This window comes from Drosophila melanogaster, chromosome 2R (assembly GCF_000001215.4).
Source record: "Drosophila melanogaster chromosome 2R".
Taxonomy (NCBI): Eukaryota; Metazoa; Arthropoda; class Insecta; order Diptera; family Drosophilidae; genus Drosophila; species Drosophila melanogaster.
Genome location: NT_033778.4, coordinates 18,949,139 through 18,972,600, shown reverse-complemented (window position 1 = coordinate 18,972,600; position 23,462 = coordinate 18,949,139). Strand labels below are relative to the sequence as shown.

The window sequence follows — 23,462 nt, the reverse complement described above, 5'->3', positions numbered from 1 at the left end:
ACAATTATTTTGATATTTTCTAAAATAGTTTGGTATTTCGGTTTTGGTATTTAATTTCGGAGCCTTAATTGTTTGTGTTATCGATAGCTCGTTGCTTTATTGCCTTTTTGTGGCGTCTGTTTCAATTTGTTTGTTTTCAATTGTTGGTCATAATTTGGATCCCCAAAATGAATCGACGCAACAAGCGGACGTCGTACTACCAATACGAAGTATACCTAGACTTCATGGAGGAGAATCCCCCGATGTCGGCCAACAAACTGAGTCGCACCCAGGACGGCAAGAAGTGGAAGGAGCTCAGCGATCTGCTAAACAAGTGCTCCACGGGTCCCACTTTGTCGCCCGAGGAATGGCGAAAGGTATGTTGTAACCAGTTGGGTATCGAGTGTACAAGCCCACAGTGTGTCATGCTTATAGCGCCTCAACGACTGGAAGAACAGCACGCGCTCCAAATACCGACGCAGCATCAACTCGGATGACAAGAGCAATGCAATGACTCCTCTGGAGAACAGAGCCCTGCAGATCTTCTCCTTAGAACCGAATTTTCGCGAGGGAATTTCGATGCGCCTGCACGAACTGATGGAGGAGCAAGAGGAACTGGATGAAGAAGAGAATGAGAACCTGGAGGAGTTGGTGGATGAGGAGGAGGAGGAGGAGGTGCAGTACCAGCAGTTCATAGCAGAGCCTCACGAGCAAGCCAACCCAACGATCATCAATGGTCACAGTGCCGCGAAAAAGCTAAGGCTCGATGGTTCCAGTGAGATTATCTACGAAGGTGGGTAGACGCAAATCTAATGTAAATACTAAATATCCTATAAAGGGACATAGCCTTGATTTCAGTCGCGGATGTCACATCTGATCAATCTGCCGCGAAAGAACCGTCTGCCTTCTATGGAGAGAAAATCCAGGAGCAGCTGAAACGCATTTCGGACATACACGAGGCATCGCTGCACTTTAAGATAGCCCGCTTCAAGTACAATAATCCCGGATTCGAGTACGTTCCGGAATTATAGCCCATGCTAGCCATGCACATTGATATAATGTATAATGTAATATAATATGTGAGCTCAGAGGGACCTGCTGATTTCGCCTCGAATTAAAAGCCGCGGAACGCTCAATAAGTAGTACAGTAGGCATTCGTTGAAAACAAATTCTTGAGTAGTGTGTACCATATACCAATTAGTCGTTTTTAAGACTGTTGTTATGCATATCGTTCGACGAAATACTTTTTGCACATATATTTTGAAATGTATTATTGATTTATATGAAACCGCTAATAAATATTGTGACAAATCATTTCTGAATCCGCATGTTTTTATTGCAACAAAATTGAATTATTTATTGCACATCTAGCCATAACTATCGCATGGCATCTAATTGCTTTTTTGGCTTCCCGCCAGATGCGCACCACTGGCGTGCCGAATGCAACCCTGCGCCAACAGCAACAAAATGCAACTAGAAAATCCCAAACGCTAAATGCGTAAATTGTTTGTGAACATCTCGCATCGCTTGGTGGCGTCGATTTGCATTTTAGGGCTTTTGCCAGCTATTTAAACACGGCATCGAGCACGCAGGCACAGAGCAAGGATACCCGGATGAACGGCAAGATGGACCGCCGCAAGAAACGCACCTCATCGGAGCAGTACCAAATGTACATCGACATGATGGAGAGCGACCCCATTTTCGCCACCGGACGAGTGCCGCGCGACTATGACCTGAACTACTTGACCAAAAAGTGGAAGGAGCTCTCCGACCGGCTAAACAAGTGCAGCTCCGGACCCACACTGACGCCGGAGGAGTGGCGCAAGGTACGAGTACCACTACATCACCCAAATAATGTTACCTCTAATCGCGAATTTCCTGCTCCACATACAGCGCCTAAACGATTGGAAGAACACCACTCGCTGCAAGTACAGACGCAGCCTTCTGTCCACGGAAAAGGACATCTCGATGACCTCCGTGGAGACGCGCGCTCTCGATCTCTTTGGCAAGGTGCCCACCACCGGCGGCGAAACGATGCTCAATCTGAAGTCCGAAAAGGATGAGCACGACGACGAGATGGAGGAACTGGGCCAGCGTACTTCGGTGGCATTTCAAAAGGAACTTCAGGCAGCCGTTGAAGAGGCAATCAACGATGAGGTGGACGAGGAGGAGATGGTGGAGGAGCATGTCGATCACGAGGACATGATGGAGGAGAATCTGGCGGAGACCGGCATCACCGCGTCCACAACGGCGGTCAATACGGGTGGCGGCACCTATCGCACCATCGTCGTGGACAACACATCCTTCGAGCATGTCGAGGAGGATCCCCAAACGGTGCAGCCGCACGCCGTCGAGTACGTCACATCCCGCAGGCCTGCTGCCCCCGTCATCAATCCGGGCACAGCCTCCTCCGGCAATAAGCTGATCAACGGCGAGCTGCCCGTCAAGCGGATGCGCACACAGCCCAGGGAGCAAATTATCTACGAAGGTAACTATGCCGTTTTACTTTGCTTAAGTTTAAGCAGTTAACATCACGTTTTTCCATATCTTTCAGTTAAAAATGCGCCGCGTTGCATTTCAAACATGCAGGCCGTGCCGCCGCTGCACAGTACAAAGCTGGAGCGGGAACCCAGTTCGCTGACAAGCGCGCTGAGCAGCAGCGATGCCCAGCAGATCGCGCACCAGCTGAAGCGACTGGCCGACATCAAATTCGAGACACTGCAATTTGAGATTGCGCGCTTCAAGTTCAACAACCCGGGCTTCCAGTACGATCCGCCGTCCTTATAGTGTCCCAAGCGGCAGGGCGAGATCAGTGGGTCTAAGCAGTCGGCAAAAACTCCAGCACCAGCAGAAGCCACGGCGAAAGGATCAGCATTAGCAAAAGCAATGGAACGAGTCAAGTCAGCTCGAATTGTATAGGTCTTTTACGAATGTGCTCTTTGGCACTCGAACGTTTTCTAGCTCTCCAAGTCCTGCGCTCCGCCGGAACACACACAAAACTGTAACTTATAGTAGCCAGATTTAAATTGACTAGTTTAAAATTGACATAGAATTCTATTGTGTAAACAGTTATTTTCAACTTTTCAAGCACTTCATCTACGATATCCATATATATGAAATAGGCATAAAATTGTAATATCTAAAGTGAAAAACAATTGGACAAGTAATTTTAACGCGTTGTATGTAAATGTTAAGAATAAAGTTTACCAATGATAAATATGCGCCGCACAGACGTGCTCCACCTTTTGCCTGTTGTTGCATTTTTAGAGTTTATTTATGACGCCGTGGCCAGAATCGAAGCCAACACGAAAAGTCCATTAATCAAAGCTAGGGAGATGGCGTCGACAACGCGTATATGCATTGTGGCTCGGCTTCGCTTTGGCTTTTAGTTTGGGTCATTTTAACCTGACCGCCAACTAGTGGGCGCACTTTGTAACTGTCAGCAGCGCCTGGAGGCATCGATGCGAAAGAAATCACTTGTGGCTGTTATGGTCGCCCGATGCTGATGCAACAAGTGCCGATCCAAAGTCCTCGGCTGCTCCCTGCTCCACCTACTCCGCTTGGATAACTGCAATGGGCAATAGATCATTTGCGGGCCGTGCGCTGCGAATCATAAATTACCGAAGACCAAGGTGGAGCGTTTGAGGGAACAGACCTCCGCCATGGGACGACGCACGGTGTTCCGTTAGGAATCGTTGGCATCGCGTTGATAACTGCACAACACGTCGTATGCTTAATCTGTGCTCTATGTAAAGGTGCACTCAACAAAATGACCAGCTAATCGAATTCCTGATATTTGTGTTTTATCTCACAGGTGAGAAATTGCATCTTAGGCATATTTCTTGATATTTCAGGCTTGCTCCTTGTTGGTCATTGATTTTTTTGAGTGCAATGTGGTGTCGCCTGTGTGGGTGCCGCTCGCTCTTTGATGAAAAGCCCGCTGGCAAAGCTGATTAACCTGCACACACACCTCGGCGGGAAATGAGTGTCTGGGACCCAGATGTCTTCTTCTCACATGGCCATGAAATGGAGGCTCCATCTGCGACTGGGACTGCGACTGGAACCAAGTTTGAGGAACTGATGGGTCGTCGCTCAGAGTGCATGCCCAGTCCATTAAGCAGTTCGTGTTGCACTCGTTTCGCTCTGCCATCCACGGCTATATGAGTCCATGGATTTGGGACTGGATATGTGGGTATGGTGGGTATGGGTATGGGTATGGGTATGGGTATCGTTATAGGTATGGGCCCAGGGTCTAGGCCTGGAATTGGCTTTGGTTTTGGGCTTGGGCCAGGGCACACATGACGGCCAGCGTGCAGAATTGACCCCATGGGCGGGTGCTATAAAAATTCAGCAAAAGAAACTGCACAAAATAAAAGCCGACCAGTATGTGAGATGCTGGGATACGTAGATGGAATACCCTTCGACTGAAGTGAATTGTTTCTGAAAAAGACGAAAGTGGCCATTATTTAATATTTAATTACTTTTAGCGGCATGATATTATTAGTACCCCATGAAGGATACGAGTATATGTAGAAACAGCCAGTAGAGAGCCCAGTATGTTGTCCCTTCTCATGTATATTGATGAATGAATCCGTTTCGTCATATTTTTAGAATGACTAACTCGTAACTGACAAAACAACGCCGAAGTGAACTTTGCCATCCTGAATTTGCGCATTTTTTCGAAATAAAGGCAGGAAATAAACTGGCCAGAATGTTGAAGCTTTAAAGTTGATGGGAGCAAAAAAATGCTGCTGAATGGAAAAGTTGGCTGGGTGTGATAAAAAACATCAAGCAGCTTTTTGGAACTAGACTTAAAACAGCAGCGGACGAATCTATAACATTAAAACATTTTTAATTTAATTTATTTAATAATATATAACTGAAGGCCTATGTATGTTTAAACTCATATGAGTGTTTCTCAATTTTTTTTTTATTATTGGTGACACTTTATGTCTTTTATTGCCACCGCAATCATGTGGATACGTGATGGTATGGCATTAGGCAAAGGCCACTATCATGGTCAAGGCACATATGCATGCTGGGAACAGCGGCAACTGGCACTGGCACTGGCAACTTGCAACAGGCAAACTTGCAACAGCCCACTTGCAACCTTTCTGCCATTATTGTGGCGCAAAAGTGCAAAGCGTTTTTATGCCGGCGATTATTACGCTTGATCCTGAAGCACCGAAGGGTCAATTGATGTTTGTGATGACGCTGAATTGTGTTGATGTGGCTCGTCGTAGCCACAGCAACTTGCTACATGCAACATGCAACACCGATGCGGTCGCTTGCCCGCAATTTGCCTTGGAATTTTAAGCATTGGCGAATATCAGCCATTTCTTTTATTTTATATATGTACATACATATATATATTTTTTCATCCGTTTTATGCATTTTTGCCTTGCAGTTGCTGTTGCTGCTGCTGCTGCCGAAAATTGCATTTCTTGGCTGGCAGCGATGAAGCGTCAGCAGCAACATGTGCTTTGCTCGCCGCTGTGGCCACTTGATATATCACTAGGCAGAGATAATGCCCCGCAGCCAAATCAGGCCATCATCAAAGCGGGGCCAGCGATATAGAAATTATTTATAGGCCAGGTTGTTGCAGTGCCGAACTGAAGGCGGTCAGCAATCGTAAATCTAAAGATCCTTTTCTTAAAAGCTTAATTCCGAACATTTATTGGGATCTCTTCCTCATATCAAATGTGATGGCTCCCAATCCTAGTCTACGCCATGTTGCTGCTGTCCAGCGTGTAATTATATTAGCATGATCTATGCCATTACGCGCACACACATCGATATGCGGCAATTAGTGAGCTGGACGGCGAACAAGTACAACTATCGGCTAAACAATATGGCCAGCGGGCGTTTATGGCCAACGACAGGCCATTATTGACGCCACTCGATGGACTGGCCATCATCGATGGCTGCGGTTGCTCCATGTTGCTGTTGCTGCTGCTGCATCTGCCGCTGCTGCTGCATGCAAATTGTCGGCAGCCTAAACGCTGCGCAAAAGTCAAAAGGGGTGAGATGGCTTGGCCAAACTAAGCTGGAAAAAATTATGAAGCGCTGAAATGGCGCCCTCTCAGCCGAAAGTCATAAACACGCACTAATTGCAGCCGTGATTTGTTGCACACTGCATTAATGGCGCTCACAGGATCCGCACAGCAAAACAACAGCAGCAGCAGCAGTAGCCGCCGCAGCAATAGCAGCAGTAGCAACGACTCAAATCGATGCCTAATTGCCCATAAATGGCAGTTTTCGTTGGCGACATCAAAGCGTAAAGCTTTCAGCATTGGCCCAAGTGGCCTCGCTCTGATTTATAAACAAAATTTAACAACCGTACCGCGATTTAGGGCATTAAAAATGATGTAGTTGCTGCTGTTGGCATGATGTTGCTACTGCAATTAGGCTCCGCACGGCCAGTTGGGGTGGTCCGCCATGTCGCCAGTGTGGCGATCGAATGGATCGATCTCGTCGATATACAAATCGATTGCTTGATCTCTCACTTGCAGCAGCAACGTGCAACGTGGAGCAGCAGAAGCAGCAGCTCCAGGAATCACCAATCGCAACATGAAAAGTTGCTCGCGTGGTCAGCGCCAATTACTTAGAGCATATCAATTATATTACGGCAATGCATTGTAAAATAAATGCCCAGAATGATAGCTAGTTGCAGTTGCTGCTGCTGATGCTGCAGTGTCTGCTGCTACTCCTGGTTGTAATTGAACTGCGCGTATTGCGAAATTATTATTTTGTGCATTTGCAATTGCAAGTGCCTACTGGCTCAACCTCAACCTTCTCCATCCTGCGTTTCTGTTCATATGTTTTCATTACTTTTGCCCATTATGCGTGTACGTGACGCACAATTTGAAATTGCCAGGAGTTGGGAGCTGGGAGTTGGGAGCTGGGAGGAGCAGAAGCCAAAACGGGGGGCAGCATGGTTGAATGGCTGAAAGGGAGGGCTTATAAGCCGGATACCCGGCGTCCAAATGCACACAATCCCAGCCAGCTAGCCAGCATTGACTTGCTACTCCTCCTCCATGCCAGCCAGGTCCAATCCATTCCATCGTGGATCGCCGTCTGTTTGTGGCTTTTGTTTGCTGTTCAAGTTTACAATTTTAATGCACTGCCACTTGACTGTTGACAGTGGTGCGTTGATGTTGCTGTTGCAAGTGTTGCTACTGCTGTTGCTGCCGCTGTTGCTGCTGCAAGTGTTGCTGCTGCTGCGTTGCCGAGTGCACCAGTGTGTGTTGGATTATTGATTTTATGCGCCGTACGTGAACGCAACCTTGCCGCACTCACTGGTGTTGCAGCTGCAGCATTTAGCTCTCATTTTGCACCGAAATGAAATGCATGTTTATGTTTCCGTTTCTGTTGAAGCCATCATATGCTGATTCATGGTGTCGAGGGGACGCTTTATTATTCTTTTTCGGAACCAAGGTTAGCTAAATATGTGGAAAAGAGGGAGCTGGGCTCATTCAGACAGCGAAACCTGATGACACACACTTTTTGAAGGCATTTAATAGGAAAAATATGTGTATGCCAGTTTGGAATAATATTGGCAGTAAGTTGTTTTCTTTAGAAAGCGATACGTATGAAATTTAATCATTCAATATTGAGCTTATGCCTAAACTGCGCATCTTATGACGAATTAAGTACTACTATTTATTCAAATCCAAGTTCAAATTTTAATTGCTTTCAATTATATTTCGAAGCGTCCGCAAGTAACTTTGTAAATTATGGATTTTTCACTGTTAACTACTTTGTTCTATTGGCTTGCTCCCATGGCAAAGCACTTAGCCAGCCAACCTTTTGGCCACCTAGATCTGGGTGACCCAGCCCCATTAGGGGCACCTCCAATTCCAATCGCGGCCATAAGGGGCCAGCAATGGATTCCTGCACTGACATCGTTAGGGCGCAACAATTGCTGCAATTGCTGAATATGATTGAAGTACTTTCGGAGGTAACGAGGCAGCGGCGACGAACATGGCCTCCATATCAAACTGGCATCAAACAATTTCAAATGGATCGAATGAGAAATCGACGTAGCTGGCCAATTGAAGCTGCAGTGCTGCTGCAGTTGCTCATGTTACTGCTGCTCCGGCTGCTGCAGATGTTGCTGCTTTGTATGCATGCAATGAACGTGATCGGTTGCAATTTCAGCGAGTCGAGAACAAAGTGGCCAAACCGAGAGGATCGATGCCGATCGGAGCGACAATGTTGCAGACGCACAGGACGTGGCTCCGATGTTGCTGCCACATTTCACTGGTCCCGATGATTGAAATTCTAAGGCCAGTGTCGGCATCTGGAATAGTGCCTCCGAAAGCGACTCCCAGACGAAGTTGCAAGCCACAGCCGTCCGCCGCTGACCTTTTCGCATGAGAATCATCGACGGCACCCGATGATGGATGCACTGCCACAGCCAACTTGATCTGTGCCCAAAGGAGCGTGGCAAGCGGACCGCGGAGCAATGTCAGCCGAAGCTGTCACTACGTGCAGCTCGTCTTGGGCAATTTAGGTGCGAGGAAAGTGGCTTTCCTTTTACCAAGCGACTATTTTTCCAGACCTTTATGCTGGGGTACTCTGGACACTTTAGCATAATTAAATAATATTCAAAAGGGTACTTAATTATTATCCAAACTTTAAGTTGCACCCAAATTATTTATTTTAAATTAGCATATTTAATAAAAGTTCTATAAAAAAGTATCTCTCATGCTTAAATTAAGGATTTGTAATACTATTTAAATAGCTAATGGTTGAAACTGAACTTCTAGCGATCTTATTTAACATCTTAAATTTCCAACAATTTGAAGACAAATTGGCAATGGTTACATAACCAGAGTTCACTGTACGCACCACGCGACGGATAATTGCGCTCACCCAACGAGCAGGGGGAAAATGTAGGAAAAGTAAAGAAAAACCAGGCTGGCAGGGAAACTTCTTGGTTTCGTCAATGTTGTCGTTGTTGTCGTTCCATTCTGTCGTGGAATTTCACAGCGGAGCATGGAAATTTGTTCGATGGCTTGTCTTTCAATATACCCCCTCCCCACCACCGCGCTGCACCATTTTTGTGTTTGTTTGATTTGGATTTGATTTGATTTCCAGGCAGAGCAGTTCTTTTACACTGAACAAAATTTGACGTCACGAAAGTGGTTCTTCAAGTGTTGCTACACTTTATTTATAAAAGTGATTACCTTCTGTTACTTAATCCTTCATTATTGGATATAAATTACAAAGTGATGCGCATGCAACAACTACAATCATATTTTAATTTAATTTTATAGAGTAAAATATTATTTTATGAATGTTAATGCATTACATAAAAATATTAGACCATACCGAAATGATCTTGTTTTTGAACTCTTGTACTCATAATTAGTAACTGGATCATTTCGATCAGTGTATACCTTCAGCTTCTGCACACCTCAGTCCTCCCCGACTCTTCACCTGCAAGACCTATTCAAATGGGCTCTCCTCTCACAGTTTCTTGACCTTTCTCCGTGTGACGCAGTCGCCGTTCGCAATTGTAACTGCACATGCGCGCGCCGTGTTCCCCGGACCGCCCCGTCCCGCCCCCTTTTCCACCGCCCCCAATTGGCCGTTTGGCAATTTTGCAACTTTGGCGCGACTCCTTCTGCCCCCAGTTGTTGTTCTTGCGGGAAATGCGATTGACGGTAATTGGTTGACGTTTGTCTTATTTAAATTTGTTTTCTTTGGGATTTTTCAACGTTGCTGCTGCTGATTCTGATTCTTCTGCTGCTGCTGCTGATTTCTTCTGCAGCTACTCCCGCCCGATTCTTGCACGCTCCCATGATCTGATACCCTGTAAAATGTGTGTAAGATCGTGTATAGCCGAGTGAGCAAGCAAGTTTAGAATCAATGCATAATAATCAGCCTCAGTAAACGGTTTACTTTTAAGATATTTTAAATAACTATGATTATAAAACAATTTACCATCTTAGATTTCTTTCCAATCTGTTCGGATTGTATTGTAAATGTTTTGCATTGTAAATGTTTTGTATGCTTTAAGGATTTCTTGAATGGCAGACTTTTCGCAAGTTTTGGCATTTGTTTGCTTCTATTTACAGGTCATTTTGAAGACGGTTTCTTCACTGAGCTCCCAGTTTCATTTCTCGTTTCCTTTATGGACTTTTCTAAAGCTGTTGCAGCCCCTCCCTCGCACTCCCCTCGTTCTATTGCAACTTCCACTGGGTTCTGTGGCGCGCGGCGTGCAACTTTAATTGAAATGAAATGAGTTTCGTCGATTTGTGTTCTAGGAATTTGTTTTTGATTGTTTTCTTGTAAATTTGAATGATTATCGAGCCAGTTGCAGCAGTTGTTGCAGTTGCAGTTGCAGCATTTGTTGCAGCAGTTGCGCAATTGCTGCAGACGAGCTGCTGCTGCTGCAAAAAAGAAGGAAAGCAAAATAAACAAGCCGACGAGCGGAGCGTAATTGCAGATCACATGGATCAAAGACCCTAGGTCTTTATAAATCTACGAGTTTGCAAGGGAAGTTTGCATTTTTCAACTCCTCCTCCTGCTCTTTTCTTCAGCTAAAACCTCATTCGTCCCCCATTTGTTCCCTGATCGATAGCCGGGTAATTGAGCTGCGAGAACTTTTAATTGTGTGTTTGTGTCGCGGAAGCGTTTTCGAACTGGGCCAGAATTTCCAAAGCCAAAGCTAAAGCCAAAGCCAATTTGTTACCGCTATATCGCTTCACGTCTCGCTTGCATCGCGATAAAACTGCCGCGCTAAACGCAGCCACTTCCTCAAGTAAATACTGCATACTGCAACACGGACAAAAAGTTCTGGCGGCTATAATAATCCCACTTCCACTGAATTTAGCAACTTAATTTATCCGGTGGCTAGTCGTACTAAAGTAAGTATTGCATTTATATAAATCCGTTTAAATTTCCTGTGACCATTTGATGTATCTTAAATGTAAAATGTTCTCTTTCCATTTGAAATGAAGGCCATCATTTCAGCAGCACAGTAAGTTGAGGTTATATTTGTGTTAAGATACAATTATATTATAAGGATAACATAAGGATTTTTTCCTCTGCATTGGCATAAGAACCGCGGGAAAGCGATGCAACCGACCGAGATTGAAACCGAAACTGATGCGTAGTTTAGGGCGATTTACACACAGTTTAAACAGACATCCCGATACAAATCGCCAGTTCTTCAAAGAGGGGGTGGAACGGCGGCGATGGGGGAGTGGTGGGGCCAGGTGGGGATGGAGCAGCTGCAGGTCCAGTCTTCCTGGTGCCATAACTGTAGCAAATGGCCAGGCAACATGCAGGTCCCCCTGACTTAGCCCCAATCTCAGTTCTTAGTTCCCGACCCGCAACTAAGCATCTTAACCTTATGCAGCCTTATGGCTACAAATTATATTCATGCATACGGATAAAAAATTTGTACAAAATAGGTTTGCTTTAAACTAAAATACATATAATTGTATATCGAAATTAAATCTCTCTGATAAGTTGTAAGTATTTAAAATATAAAAGTTGCTATATAAATATCTAAATGGACATACAGGGTTAAAATCCCGTCTGAACTTGAGCCTCAGTCGCACACTAAGCTTTAAAGATCTTCGGCGTGGGCGTCTGTGGTGGTTATAAATTGCACATTTGATGAGCAGAGAAACGTTTATGGTTCTCCCTCATCTGCAGGCTCTTCCCGATCCTGATGCGGATCCCGTTCCCGATTTTCTCCCCACCGATCTGCCGAGTTTCCTTGGACTCCTCTGCCTTTTAGCGCTTGCATGCGGCTGATTAATTGTGCCAACGTCATAAACGTGATGATATCGCAATGCAAGCGCATTTTTCATGTTATTCAATTCATTGCCCCCAGCTCCAGTTCCTGGCCCAGCTGCAGCTCTGCTTTTTACACATAAAATAATTATCTCTAGTCTAAAAAGTAATAAAAAGTAATTAATAGCCTTATATCCGTATTTCATCTTAATATCTGTATTACTACGGCGAATATAAATAACATTAATGTTAAAGCAATCTTCCTAAGAACTTTCTAAGTTCACTTCCTGTAATTGCTAAAGCTAGCCAATTATATAGGGTTTTAATATTTATTAAATTATTTTTTTTATCCTAAAAAAAAATCCATTCAAAACATTACGCAGCATTTCGGAATATTTCTTTAGTTTTTCGCCGTGTACCCACAATGTATTTGCATAGCGCTTTTATGCGGCATTACGAAAGACTCAAGCAGCGAACTCGCGTGGCAGCCGTTCGATATTGCAACTAATTACCGGCATTAACGCAATTTCGTCTTCATAAAGACCCTGTTCCGCATTGCTCCCTCACCCATGATCCCCCTTTCATAGCATAGCAATTGAGATTTAATTCGATTCTTTGCCCAAACGCGGACAGGTGTCTACGAGTATGAGGCAGGTGTTTTGGCTCATTGTCTGCGGCCAGGAAGCATTTGGCATGCGTTCATTTATTTAAACTGATTTTTTTTCTTACGCTTTGCGTTTTCCTTTTGTTTTTCCATTTAGAAAAACTGCGCAATTTTCATTGATTTTGGTCAGAGCTGGTTTTTTGCTTCAGCTGTTATTGGCACCTTTTACGGCCTAGTATCGCAGTGTATTTAGACATGTGAGATCATATCAAATATTATAGGTGTTCCGTGCCGGGAATCTATAATTTCTATTGAGTATTGAATATGGAAATACTAAAGGAGTATTATGAATTCCAAACACATTTTTTGGGCGTCTTGAATCTTACATGTTTGTTAATTACAAAACATTGTTACTCAGTTTGAATGGAAAAAGTATTTAGACATTTAAGATTACGTTATTTAATATATTTAGAAATTAAATATATTCAGCACTGCCCGTCCAATTTCCTATATTTTAGTTTGTTTTGTATACTTACCTATTGTAAAAGTCTATGAAATCATTTGTTGCTCACACTATATAGAATATAGAAATTCCATTTACCCCATTTGGCGCCTTCTGTTTTTTTTTTGTTCAACTGCTTACTGGCAATTATATATGGTCAATTCAGGTTATTATTGAGTAAATTTCCAGGCCGTTAAGCTTTCATTGGATAGTTTAGCCGCCCACACTCGGGAATCAAGACAACTTTCAGCGTTCGAGTTTGTTTTGCATATACATTTATTTTTCTGAGACATTTATTTAGACACAAATACAAGTTATATTATATAGTTTTACATATGTATGTATGTATATATATATATACTCCCTATGTGTAGGCCATATAAGCTGGGTAATACAACTAAAATGTACAGACTAAACGACTAAGACAATGCGATTGCGAGCAGATCATGGGGAAATCAATATTCCCGGGGATTTCGGGGGGGCATTGTGGGAAATATCTGGCTCTGAGCAAACTAATTACTAAACAAGAGCTGTTCGATTATGGTTTAATTGCATTCAATCAACAGTTTGCACAACATTTAAATTATGAGGAGGAAATTCATTGCGTTAATTAATAAATTCATTTTAGCTAGCTGTAAGTGTTGCATAACATTCTCTAAATGATTGATTATGGTTGTTCGATAATATTGACTTACTATTAGTTACATTTGTCTTTTGCTATCCTGTTTAAATACAGTACTCATTTAATGCATAAGTATCTCGTTTGTAGACACAACTAAGTTTTTGTGGTTTCTAAAGTTCGTTTTGTGAATTTTTCTGAGCAGCGTTAATGGCTTTTCGTTTTTTTTTTTCCAATTTGAAGATGGTTCGCAATAATTATTAAATTAAACATAAAATTAAAATCACAATTTTATAGACTTGATGTGTGTATGCATGTGTGTGTGGTGTGTGTGTATGTTGGCTTTGTGTATGTGTTTGTGGTCGTTTTGTGGTGTGAGTAGTGTGTGTGTGTGCTGGCAGCCTTTCATTTTGTCGTGGTTCCATCCGGTCGAAATATTCTCATCAAATACTCCATTGGAATCTGGTTTTAAAGCATAATTCTGGGCGTAGCAGGGAAAGGCACAATTCAATATTAATTAAAATTGCTGCTGCAGGCTAAATGGTGAAAGCTGCAAAATGAAATGGAGCGGGGGGAAGAAGCATTAGTTGGCCGTTTGAATTGTTTGTTTAGTTTTTATTTCTGTTGTTGGCTTAGTTTGTTGCACGAATTTAATAAGCAAAAAACAATCAAAACGCAGCACGATTTGCATGGGCTATCCAACTCACCTGCAGGAACACACACAGCGTGCCAAAAGTTGTAGTTGCTCTTCTTTTATTGTGTTTTATTTCTCAGTGTTTTTCTGTTTCTGTTTCTGTTTCTGTTACTGTTTTTGTTTCTGTATTGTGGGGGTCGATGGCAGCTAGAAACGAGTTGGCAACGAATCATCATCATCATCATCATCGTGCTGCTACTTCCTCATCGTCATCGTCATCCTGGAGATACATCCATGCAATCATCCTACAGATACAGCGTCGCCTGCTGCCGCTGATCGAAATGATGGATGTAGAGCTTCTTCTTCGACTTCTCCTTCGAGGGCCGCAGATCCCAGACCAGGTTGGACAGACTTCTTGGCCGGGACAGGCGGCGTGTCTTCTTCTCGGGCAGCTTGTTCGAGTCGCCCGATGTCCGGCCTCCGCTGCGGGATGAATCCAGCGTACCCTCCCTCGGATTGTGATGGTTATTGCTACTGGAACTCCGGCTGTGGGGCAGCGGCAATGGCAGAGGATGCGGACTGGACAGGTAACCGTGCACGTTCAGTATGCTGCCGCACTTGAGCCCCACATCCGGTGGAGTGCCCGGCGTGCCCGGTGTGCCCGACGCAGTTGCTCCCGATCCAACGCCTGCTCCTGATGACTTGCCGTGGGCTGAGATCGTCGGCGGCGTCACAGAGGAGCAATTGTTGTTGTCCGGCGTCAGCTGCAGACTGCTAAGACTCTTGTACCTGAAATAAGTTAATTAAGTAATGCAAGTTAACTATAACTATCAAAAGTAAAAAAGTAAATAAAGTTGGCAATAGGAGTTTAATGACATCGATCCTTACTTCTCATTAAAAAAGTATTCGAATGGAACTTGATAGATTTTGCATTTGCTAACTTAATATTCCAGCTGATTATGAAGTTTACTTGCCATGCAGCCACTTAATTTAAGTCGACCCAAAAGGTTGCTTACCTGATGTGAAACAGAGGCGACTGCGGCTCGAGAGCCTCCTTGCTCGGCAGATGATTGTTGGGCGTCAGCACCTTGCCGTGATGAGGATGCGGATGTGGATGCACACTGGCATGCGGATGGGGGTGCAGATGTGATCCGTGCGATCCGTGGGAACCGTGATGAGCAGCTGCGACCGCTGAGGCGGCCGCATTGGCCACCGCATTGCCCGTATTCCCATTGGGTGTCGGCGGCTGCTGCTGCGACTGTGACTGCCCGTGACTGTGACTGTGGACGTGACTGTGACTATGGCTGTGACTGTGACTGGTGCTGTGGGTGGTGCCCGTGGAGTTGCCATTGCTGCTGCTCCCAGCACTGTGGGCATTCTTGATGTAAAGCTTTGGTAGAGTGGGACGCTGGCGCTTCTCCGCCGGCTTCTTGCCCGGAATCGTTTCAATGGGCGGCGGCACCGGCTTGATGTCCTCCTGAATATGGCCATGATGGTAGTGATTAACCACGTGATGATGGTGGTGATGGTGGCTACCGGGATGATGGCCACCGCCGCTACTGCTGTGCTTGTTCGACTCCAAGCTGCTGTAGTTGTTGTTGCCGGAGGTGGTGGCCTGCTGGTGAACCGGAGCCCTGATCAAACTGCAATAGTTGCCACTGCCGCTGTCCGTGTGATGGGACCGCAGAGTGGGTGATTCGCAGATGGGCTCGAAGCGGGCCAATCCCTTCGAGAGCGGCGTCAGGCCCCTCACATAATCATATATATGATCGATCTCGTTGTACTCCTCCGCAATCTCGCTGCTGCTCAGTGCCTGCTGCTGTTGCTTCGACCACGAATCACAACTGGCACTCTTGCGCAGCACATAACCACTTTCCGCCAGTCCACTGGCCATTCCCGCTGCAGATGGCAGCATGACCACCGGCAACCTGCCCCCATTGCGACTATTGAACTTGGAGTCTTTCTTCTCCTTCTCGCTCAGCTTGAGATCGACGATCTGCAGGCGATCGCGTGCATCGGCCAGCAATCGCTGCGCCTTGTCCAGGAATCGCGAGTACTCGATGAAGTGCTCCAGTTGCTCCATGTTCTTGGCTCGCTGCAGCTTGATCTTGGCATTCAGCGGCACCGGCACCAGATCCGTGTCCTTTTGCAGTGGCAACGCGAATATCCTGTCGATCTCCACGCAGCCCAGCAGTCGCAGTTCGGGCACAAATGGCTGTTTCAGACCCTTGGGCGCACTGCCGTGAACGAGTCTGTGGATTGGATATTAGGATGGGTGTTAAAAACTAGTTCCCAAGTTATAATTCAAACTAAATTTAAGATACTTTGAGAAAATATTCGAATATTTAAGATATTTAAAGTCGTTCATTATATTAAACTCACCTCACGATGACTGGCATCCGCTTGAGCAGCAGATTCTTGACGGTGTGGACACCGCTGATGCTGTCCTCCCTGGCGATCGGCGAGAACTTGGCTTTGGTATCGAGTGGCAGATTGATGATCTCGTCCTTGATGTTCCTGCACTGCAGGTACTTCCCGTTGTCGTTCATGGTGGTCAGCAGTTCGCCGGCGTGGATGGTCCGGTTCATCTGCTGGCATCGAAAGGTCTCCCGCACCAGGACGCGGGCGTTTCGCCGTCGCGAGAGCTCCAGCACGGAGTCAATGCATCGCGTGGAGCGACCATCCTCGCTGAGGAGCTCGAAGTAGCCGCCGTAGGTCTCCGGGATGAGCACCTTGGCGCCCACATTGGTGGGCTTGCGACCCTCCTTGATCTTGATGGGCTGGGCCAGGATCTGGTACTTCTTGCCGGCGCTCAGAAATAGGGCGGTGCTCTGCAGAGATGGGGCCGACAATGTGGGCACCCCCAGCGCCTGGTGCTGGCCCTTGATGATCTTGGCCACCGCCGGCAGCGGCTGCTTGGAAAAGTCGCGCAGGTAAACGGGCGTGGCATCGCCGAATCGGGAGGCGGCCAATATGATTTGGCCATCGGTGGCGGCCATGTCGCGGTTGAAGAACGATAGCAGCTTGCTGCGCGCCAGTTGGACATTAAATGAGAGTAAGTTTCATTGGACTGGCTGCGGATGCAGTTGCTCCCCGCCGACGGCTCCCTGCTCGCTGTCCAACTCCTCCGGCAGCGGCTCCTGCTGATCCCGAGAGTCCTCCTCCGTCTCCTCCTGCTCCTCTTGATTGGCGTTAATCTGATCCTCGAGAGCTCGTCGCTTGGCCAGCTCTCGGTGGCGCAATCTCAGCAGCTGAGCGCCGCGACTGCAGCAGGCGTGCTTGATTTCCTCCTCGTGGGCGGAGGCTACTCCTGTCTGGTCAGGATATAGATCCTGGTTCGGGCCCTGGTACGTCAGCAGTCGCGTGGATGTCTGCAGAGCGTAGTTGAGATACTGCATTCGGTTCGATTTCCTCCTCCTCCGCTGGCCACAGTGTGCGAATAGTCCTTTTCAATTTGCCTGCACTCCTTTCGATTCCCTTTGACGCCTTCGCGTTGCCAGTTGGTAAGCTGCTTTACCGAAGCCTTTTCTCCTGCAAAGAATCAAATTAAATGAAGAGACATTAATCGATGTAATGCCACACTCAACGACAAGGATATAATGCTATGCATGGGAAATCAGCTTAAAAAATATGCAAAAGTTCGCAATTTTCCCAAGGAATTATGAGTATGCATAAAAAGAGCGTGCGATTTGATACCCTGCAAAGGTGAAATATTAACTTAAATATAAATAAAACAAAAAGCGTTTCAGATATTTATTATAAAATTAATGACACACAATGTAACACTGGAATTTAAATTGTAGATTTTTTTTGTTGAGATATGGGAAATGCTTTTTTCCCATGAAGTCCGTTGAATAATCATAGAATGTTAAGTGTGTTGTCACAGAGTTGAATAATAAATGCCCACACACCTTTGGTACCCAGTAGACATTAGGTAAATGAAATGTTGCCTACAAATTTCCCCCCTTCAGTTCGACGAAGCTCAAATATTCCTGAGTCCGCAGATCAGCTCTTGAAGTTCTCACACAGGGATATATCCATATATATATATATATGGACACCGATACAACGACAGGGTGTTATTTATGGGGGCCATAAAGTAGGGAAGAAGACTTTAACTGAAGAAATGGCAAAGTGCACAAAATGAAAATGCAAGCAACAGAGGAACGTGCATATACATCCATATATTCCATGGAATAGACAAGACGACTGTGCGACAATGCCAAACATGCCATTAACAAAAGGGAGGAGGTGATGGCGGAGGAGGACTGTCGGCGGAGGCGGAGGAGGAGGACATGGCCATGGGCCAACAGCCAGCGGTCCAACAAATGGCAAGACATTAAAAGTACTTAAAGGATATTTGCATATTTTATGGCCAAACATAAATGCGGCTGATTACGAGACGTCGTATTGCCTGAATGGCTGGCAGTGTTGCCAAAATTGCATTACGGGTAATACTGGCTAAGTTTCTACTGCAAAAATGTAGCTAAATCTTGAATTAGTATCTTATGGTTATAAACAGTATGCACCTACAAATATTTTTGATTCTTAGAGGATCATATTAGCTTGTCATCACTGATTGCTTGTCATATTGCAACATTTGCATGTTTCTCTTGGGGCAATATGTAGATGAAAGTCCAGTGTGTGGAATCCACTTCACCAAATTAGTTGGCAATTAGCAAAGTGACCGCACCTGCTGCGGTCCTTATGCCAGTTCTCCCATCCAGTTGACTATGCTCTACGTCCACCGGGAAGAGCATCCATCTCTAATTGCCGTCCCTTCTCCAACTGGAGCATGAATAGCAGTCAGCAGCTATAGAAACCCCAGTTGGGGCCATAAAGAGTCCGTCATAAAGCATTTAACGAGCCCTGGGGAGGTTCCTTCACCTTCCCCCAAATGCAACGGCCGCGATTATTGGGTCATAATACCATAACCCTAACTTTAGTTGGTCCGCAAAGGTTATTAAATCTTTTTTGGCCCCTGGCTGCAGCATGCAAACGCTTAATTGATTTTTAGTACGACCGACTTTTCCGGGATTGTCAAACAAAAGCCTTCAGTTAAAGCTAGCAATCTCACTGGAAAAAACATAGATCAAGAGCATGTATTTCTATCAAGTTCTTCTTTTGAAAAAAAAAAACCATTATAAAAAAACTATTAAAATCGATATTAAATTTCTATGGGTTTTTTTTTGAGCAATAACCAATATATACACACATATTTTGAATAATTAAATAAAATCATTTTAAAGTTTTTCCCTGTGTGTGGACATGTGAGGCGTACATATTTGAACCCGCTTTTTCTTAGGGGATCTGCTTTCCAATTAATTGCCAGACAAAGAGTGAGACTGCAACACGGCTGGCAATTAATTTTCACCATGGAAAGTACCTTTTCCTGGAGCAGGAAAACACACATACGGACCTGCGAAGGAGAGCGACTGCCAGTTGCCAATTCTCACGCTCAATGTGGCCGAAAGCCTTTGTAACTTATGTGGAAACGTGACATTTTCTCGGCTACTGGACAAAAATTGATGCCGCCGAGCCGTCTTGGCTGGAGCTGGAGCTGAAGCTGGAGCTGAAGCTGGAGAGGATTGGTCCAGCATCAGCAATCTGTAAAGCTGGTGCTGGAGATGGAGCTAAAAAGCTGCAGCAACTGTCTTGTTTCCTGGCCCGTACGTGTCTGGATTTTTCGTTAGTTTTTATTGCGGCTTCTGTTGGCTTTTTGTTGGTTTTGATGTCACACAATGACACAGTTTTTCACGTGCGGAGCGCTCGTAATTTGTATTTGGCCCCGTCTCGCATTTAAGTTGATCTCATCGAAAATGTCTTAATGAATTTGCACTGGAAAGTGGCACAAAAAGCAGCTGCTCCAACATCCGCAGAATATTCTTCACAAAAAAAAAAAAACAAAAAAAAAATACTGAACCAAAAAAAAACGGAAAAAAACTGGAAGAAACTCACTTAATTTATGACTGACACGACACGAGATGACTTGGCATGAAGCCCCACAAAAGGTTTATGATTTTTTCCTTTATTTTTCTCCCCCAGCGGAATCCTTTTCAACATCCTGTCTGCCTGTTGCTATTTGTTGTTGCTGTTTCCTGTGCAACGCACCAAGAGCCACCGCCCCCGAGGGGCCTCAAAAACAAAACAAAAAATTGAAGAAAAAAACACTTGAGCAAATGAAGCCCCCAAAGAGTCAATATGTGCTGGCGCGGGGAGGGTGGCCATTATGCACATACATATGCTTATGAAAAATATGTAACCCAAGACGGAGCTCGAGCACATAATGAGATACCCAGAACACACAAAATATGTTAAAAAAATCTTAAAAAACGTGAACGAAACGGAAAGCTTTAAGAAAAAGGAAAAGGAAGTGGAACGGGATAGGATTAACCGACTAAACGATACACTTTGAACTTTCAACTCACAATATAGTAAAATACTAACCAAATCTTTTTAAAATAAGCCAAGTGAAGGATAAAGTACTCAAACCAGCAATCCAAAGAGAAATAAAAATGTAAACCGATTTTTGGGAATTTGTCTAACCATTTGAGTGCCGCTGAAATCGTATAAAGTAAGTGGACATATAAGTTTTAGATGCGGTAAAATAGTTTGTACAACTCGAAAATCCTTTTCGCTACCCTTTCGGCACAATCTGCAGACGAAAAAGCAGGCAAGTGCGATAAAAGCCACGTCAAAAGGATTAGGGCGTTGCAGCTGTGGGTGTGTGTGTGTGTGTGTGTGCAAACGGAAAATGTCTGTGCATGAAGGTGTGTGTGGGTGGCTGGGCTTTTGTTTGTCCCCAACAAAAGCAAGAACTGGCAGAAAAAAAAAAAATAAATGTGTATAAAAAACTCGCAGGCAGAAGGAGTCCACAGTCCGCAGAAAAAGGAAAAGTGTAAGGAGCACGACCTGCTTGTAAAGCAAAGAGCTCATAAAAGGAAACTCTCACACACACATGTATGTGTGTGTGTGTGTTTGCCAGTGTGTGGCACATTAATCACACTAAAGAGTTCTACAAAATGCAACTCAACTCGCTGGCGGAGCCGAAGCCAAAAGTTGTTGCTGTAACTTCATACTATTGCTGTTGTCACCACTTTAAGCCGCGGCTTAAAAATCGCGTACTTCTCGCACTTCTCGGCAAGCGGCTTACAGCTCAGGGCTTTGGCGGCTAAGAATCCGCGGCGTCCGCCAACACCAACACTTCATGTTCACCAGCACCCTACAGTGGCTCCTCTGTAGACGCAACTCCATCAGGGCTAACAAAAACAGTTGAAAGTCCTTAAAGGAATATTTCAAAACTCACTGGCTGTTGCATACTTTCAGGTGTGTTTTCAAGAGCCTTTAAATCTCTATAGACTTCTGTGGGATTCCCTAATAAATCATTGCGAACATAAAATATTTAGACATCCTCTTAAGCCGATTCCAAATGCAACTTAAGCAATCCGGACTGTATTTCTCACATATAAATGCAATATTTCTGCCGCAAAATCGCCTTTTTGTGCTTCGTTTTTCTTTATTTGATTTCACTTCCTCTTTGTCAAGTATTTTTCTGTGCGAAAGAAACACCTTCAGCCAAAAGCCCCCTTTTTCACCACTCATCACTAGCCACTCCCCCAGCGCCCCCTTTTCTCACTTCTGCTCTTCAAGTTCTCAGTTGCCTTATTATGTCGTTCTGAGCACTTTTGATTACTTTTTATCCGCTTTCGGCCGCGGGTTTCATAGCTCACAGCATTTTGCTTTTGTTTGCTGTTCCTGGTTTATATATCCCAAGCCCAACCTCCACCGATTTCCACCCGAAAAGCCACCTTATCGCCACGCCCCCCGCCCCCTCGTCTGGTGTGACTAATGACGTTGTGGACCACGGACAGCGATTGCGTTAGCTTAGCCCCATCCAAAAGCCCATCTCCACAACCCAAACCCGTGATGTAAATAAATGAAATAATATTATTTTGCTGTTGTCCCGCCATGAAAAATTAACGCTGACCACTCTTGACTTTTTTTTTTTTGTTTAGTGTTTGTTTTTGGTTTATCTGTGTTTTTTTTTGTTTATTTTTTTTTTTTTTTGCACGCTTTTGGTTTCTAACTGCGGACAGTTTGGATTTCTGCTTTCATTTGTCAAGTGGCGTTGAGTCGTTCTTCAAATACTCTGTGACAAGGGATTAACACACATTGCATCACACTACAGAGTTTTATAAAGTATTTATAACATATTATATTCTTAAAACTGAAACAGAAATTGATATCAACGTAAATAAACAACAAATTAATTTAGAGAAGTGTGTGCTCATCAAATTACTTGTAATATTACAACTGATTTCACAGTACAGGAAACATAAAAAAAATTATTCTAAATAATTAAATATATTCACTAGGAGTATTGGAAAGAATCTTTTTCCGGTTATATTTCTGCACTTGAATTAATTTGCTTTATCACAATAAAAGAGGAAATAAAACAATGTTCGCCGAAGGAAGCGGAAAAGTTTGCTAAGCTCAAGCTTTTATTCGAAAAGCATTAATCACATCCATAAAATTCCTGGTGCTTAACTGGAAAAAGAAGATAAATAGCATACAAATAGATTTCCCACTGACGTAGATGTAGATCGAATCAATAGCGGAAATGGAATAAGAACCCATACCAACTGGCACGACAAAAATAGTAAAATGATTAACCAAAATGGAATTTCCCATGGCATTACAGCTGCTATTCATTTGCCCTCGATAAAGGTAAGTCCAATGATTCGAAATTCCACGGTCATCCCCGATACATAGTCATAAAATCGAAACTCTGGGAGAATACCTATGCGAAACTTGAATGTGAACTCAGCTTTGTTTCCAATTATTCGCATTGTGAGTTACAAATGAAGCTCAATGTAATATGGAGTTTTGTATGAAAAGTGCGTTGTATAAAGGTTACTATCAGTTGAAAATAAACAACTTGAAATAGCCGTATTCAGTGCAGTTCGTTAACGGAATTTAAAAATGGAATTATTGAGCAATATGAAACATTAAGCTTTTGAATATACTTTTATATATTTTAATTTCCCTATTTGTTTGCGTTTGTGATTTTCCTTATTTGTTTATGGATTCAATGGATTAATCACTTAAATTTGAAAAGGTTCTTCTTGGAAATTCAAACCTTTAGCTGCCTTAGAGATTAGTAGCACACATGCGTGTTTCTATATATATATTTTTGATTTTTTGCCAATTTGAATAGTCCGTTGAGTCGCGCCCAATTCCCCGATTCATCAGCGGGGGCAGCCACATCGCAGATTCGAAATCAAAAGCAATTAAAATGCAAAGCCACAGAACGTCTCATAGGGTAGAAATGTATAAAAATGTGACGTTGATGAGGAGTTGCCCCCGCCGA

General features: G+C 44.3%; 3 protein-coding genes across 9 annotated transcripts in view; 2 read left to right on the top strand and 1 right to left on the bottom strand.

Moving 5' to 3' along the window:
• Positions 1–63: 63 nt before the first annotated feature.
• Positions 64–1,292, top strand: CG15107 (uncharacterized protein). 2 transcript variants are annotated; one of them, NM_145192.3, is made up of 3 exons: positions 64–356; positions 415–772; positions 838–1,292. In NM_145192.3, the coding sequence occupies exons 1-3, from the start codon at positions 168–170 to the stop codon at positions 1,008–1,010; spliced, it is 720 nt and encodes a 239-aa protein (NP_660193.1). In that variant the 5' UTR covers positions 64–167; the 3' UTR covers positions 1,011–1,292. The 2 variants fall into 2 exon arrangements, with proteins under 2 accessions (NP_660193.1, NP_001261082.1); NM_001274153.1 differs by having other exon boundaries at positions 826–1,292.
• A 175-nt stretch (positions 1,293–1,467) lies between these two features.
• Positions 1,468–3,197, top strand: prod (proliferation disrupter). Its single transcript, NM_166317.2, has 3 exons — positions 1,468–1,805; positions 1,873–2,467; positions 2,534–3,197. The coding sequence occupies exons 1-3, from the start codon at positions 1,593–1,595 to the stop codon at positions 2,764–2,766; spliced, it is 1,041 nt and encodes a 346-aa protein (NP_725841.1). The 5' UTR covers positions 1,468–1,592; the 3' UTR covers positions 2,767–3,197.
• A 9,903-nt stretch (positions 3,198–13,100) lies between these two features.
• sano (serrano) overlaps positions 13,101–23,462 on the bottom strand; it is an 81,110-nt gene continuing 70,748 nt past the window's right edge. For all 6 annotated transcript variants that reach the window (NM_166315.3, NM_001144234.2, NM_166314.3 and 3 more), the window contains 4 exons: positions 16,475–17,623; positions 15,109–16,344; positions 14,166–14,881; positions 13,101–14,008 (listed from right to left, as the gene is read on the bottom strand). In NM_166315.3, the coding sequence (NP_725839.1) occupies positions 14,398–14,881; positions 15,109–16,344; positions 16,475–17,091 (2,337 nt within the window). In that variant the 5' untranslated portion in view covers positions 17,092–17,623 and the 3' untranslated portion in view covers positions 13,101–14,008; positions 14,166–14,397. The remainder of the gene's footprint in view (positions 14,009–14,165; positions 14,882–15,108; positions 16,345–16,474; positions 17,624–23,462) is intronic.

Bases quoted from the DNA above. Each gene is read 5' to 3' on its own strand.
- prod (NM_166317.2), top strand. From the start codon at position 1,593: ATGAACGGCAAGATGGACCGCCGCAAGAAACGCACCTCATCGGAGCAG. The intron at 1,806-1,872 runs GTACGAGTACCA...CTCCACATACAG, and splicing joins CGCCGGAGGAGTGGCGCAAG to CGCCTAAACGATTGGAAGAA. The intron at 2,468-2,533 runs GTAACTATGCCG...CATATCTTTCAG, and splicing joins GGAGCAAATTATCTACGAAG to TTAAAAATGCGCCGCGTTGC.
- CG15107 (NM_001274153.1), top strand. From the start codon at position 168: ATGAATCGACGCAACAAGCGGACGTCGTACTACCAATACGAAGTATAC. The intron at 357-414 runs GTATGTTGTAAC...TCATGCTTATAG, and splicing joins CGCCCGAGGAATGGCGAAAG to CGCCTCAACGACTGGAAGAA. The intron at 773-825 runs GTGGGTAGACGC...AAAGGGACATAG, and splicing joins CAGTGAGATTATCTACGAAG to CCTTGATTTCAGTCGCGGAT.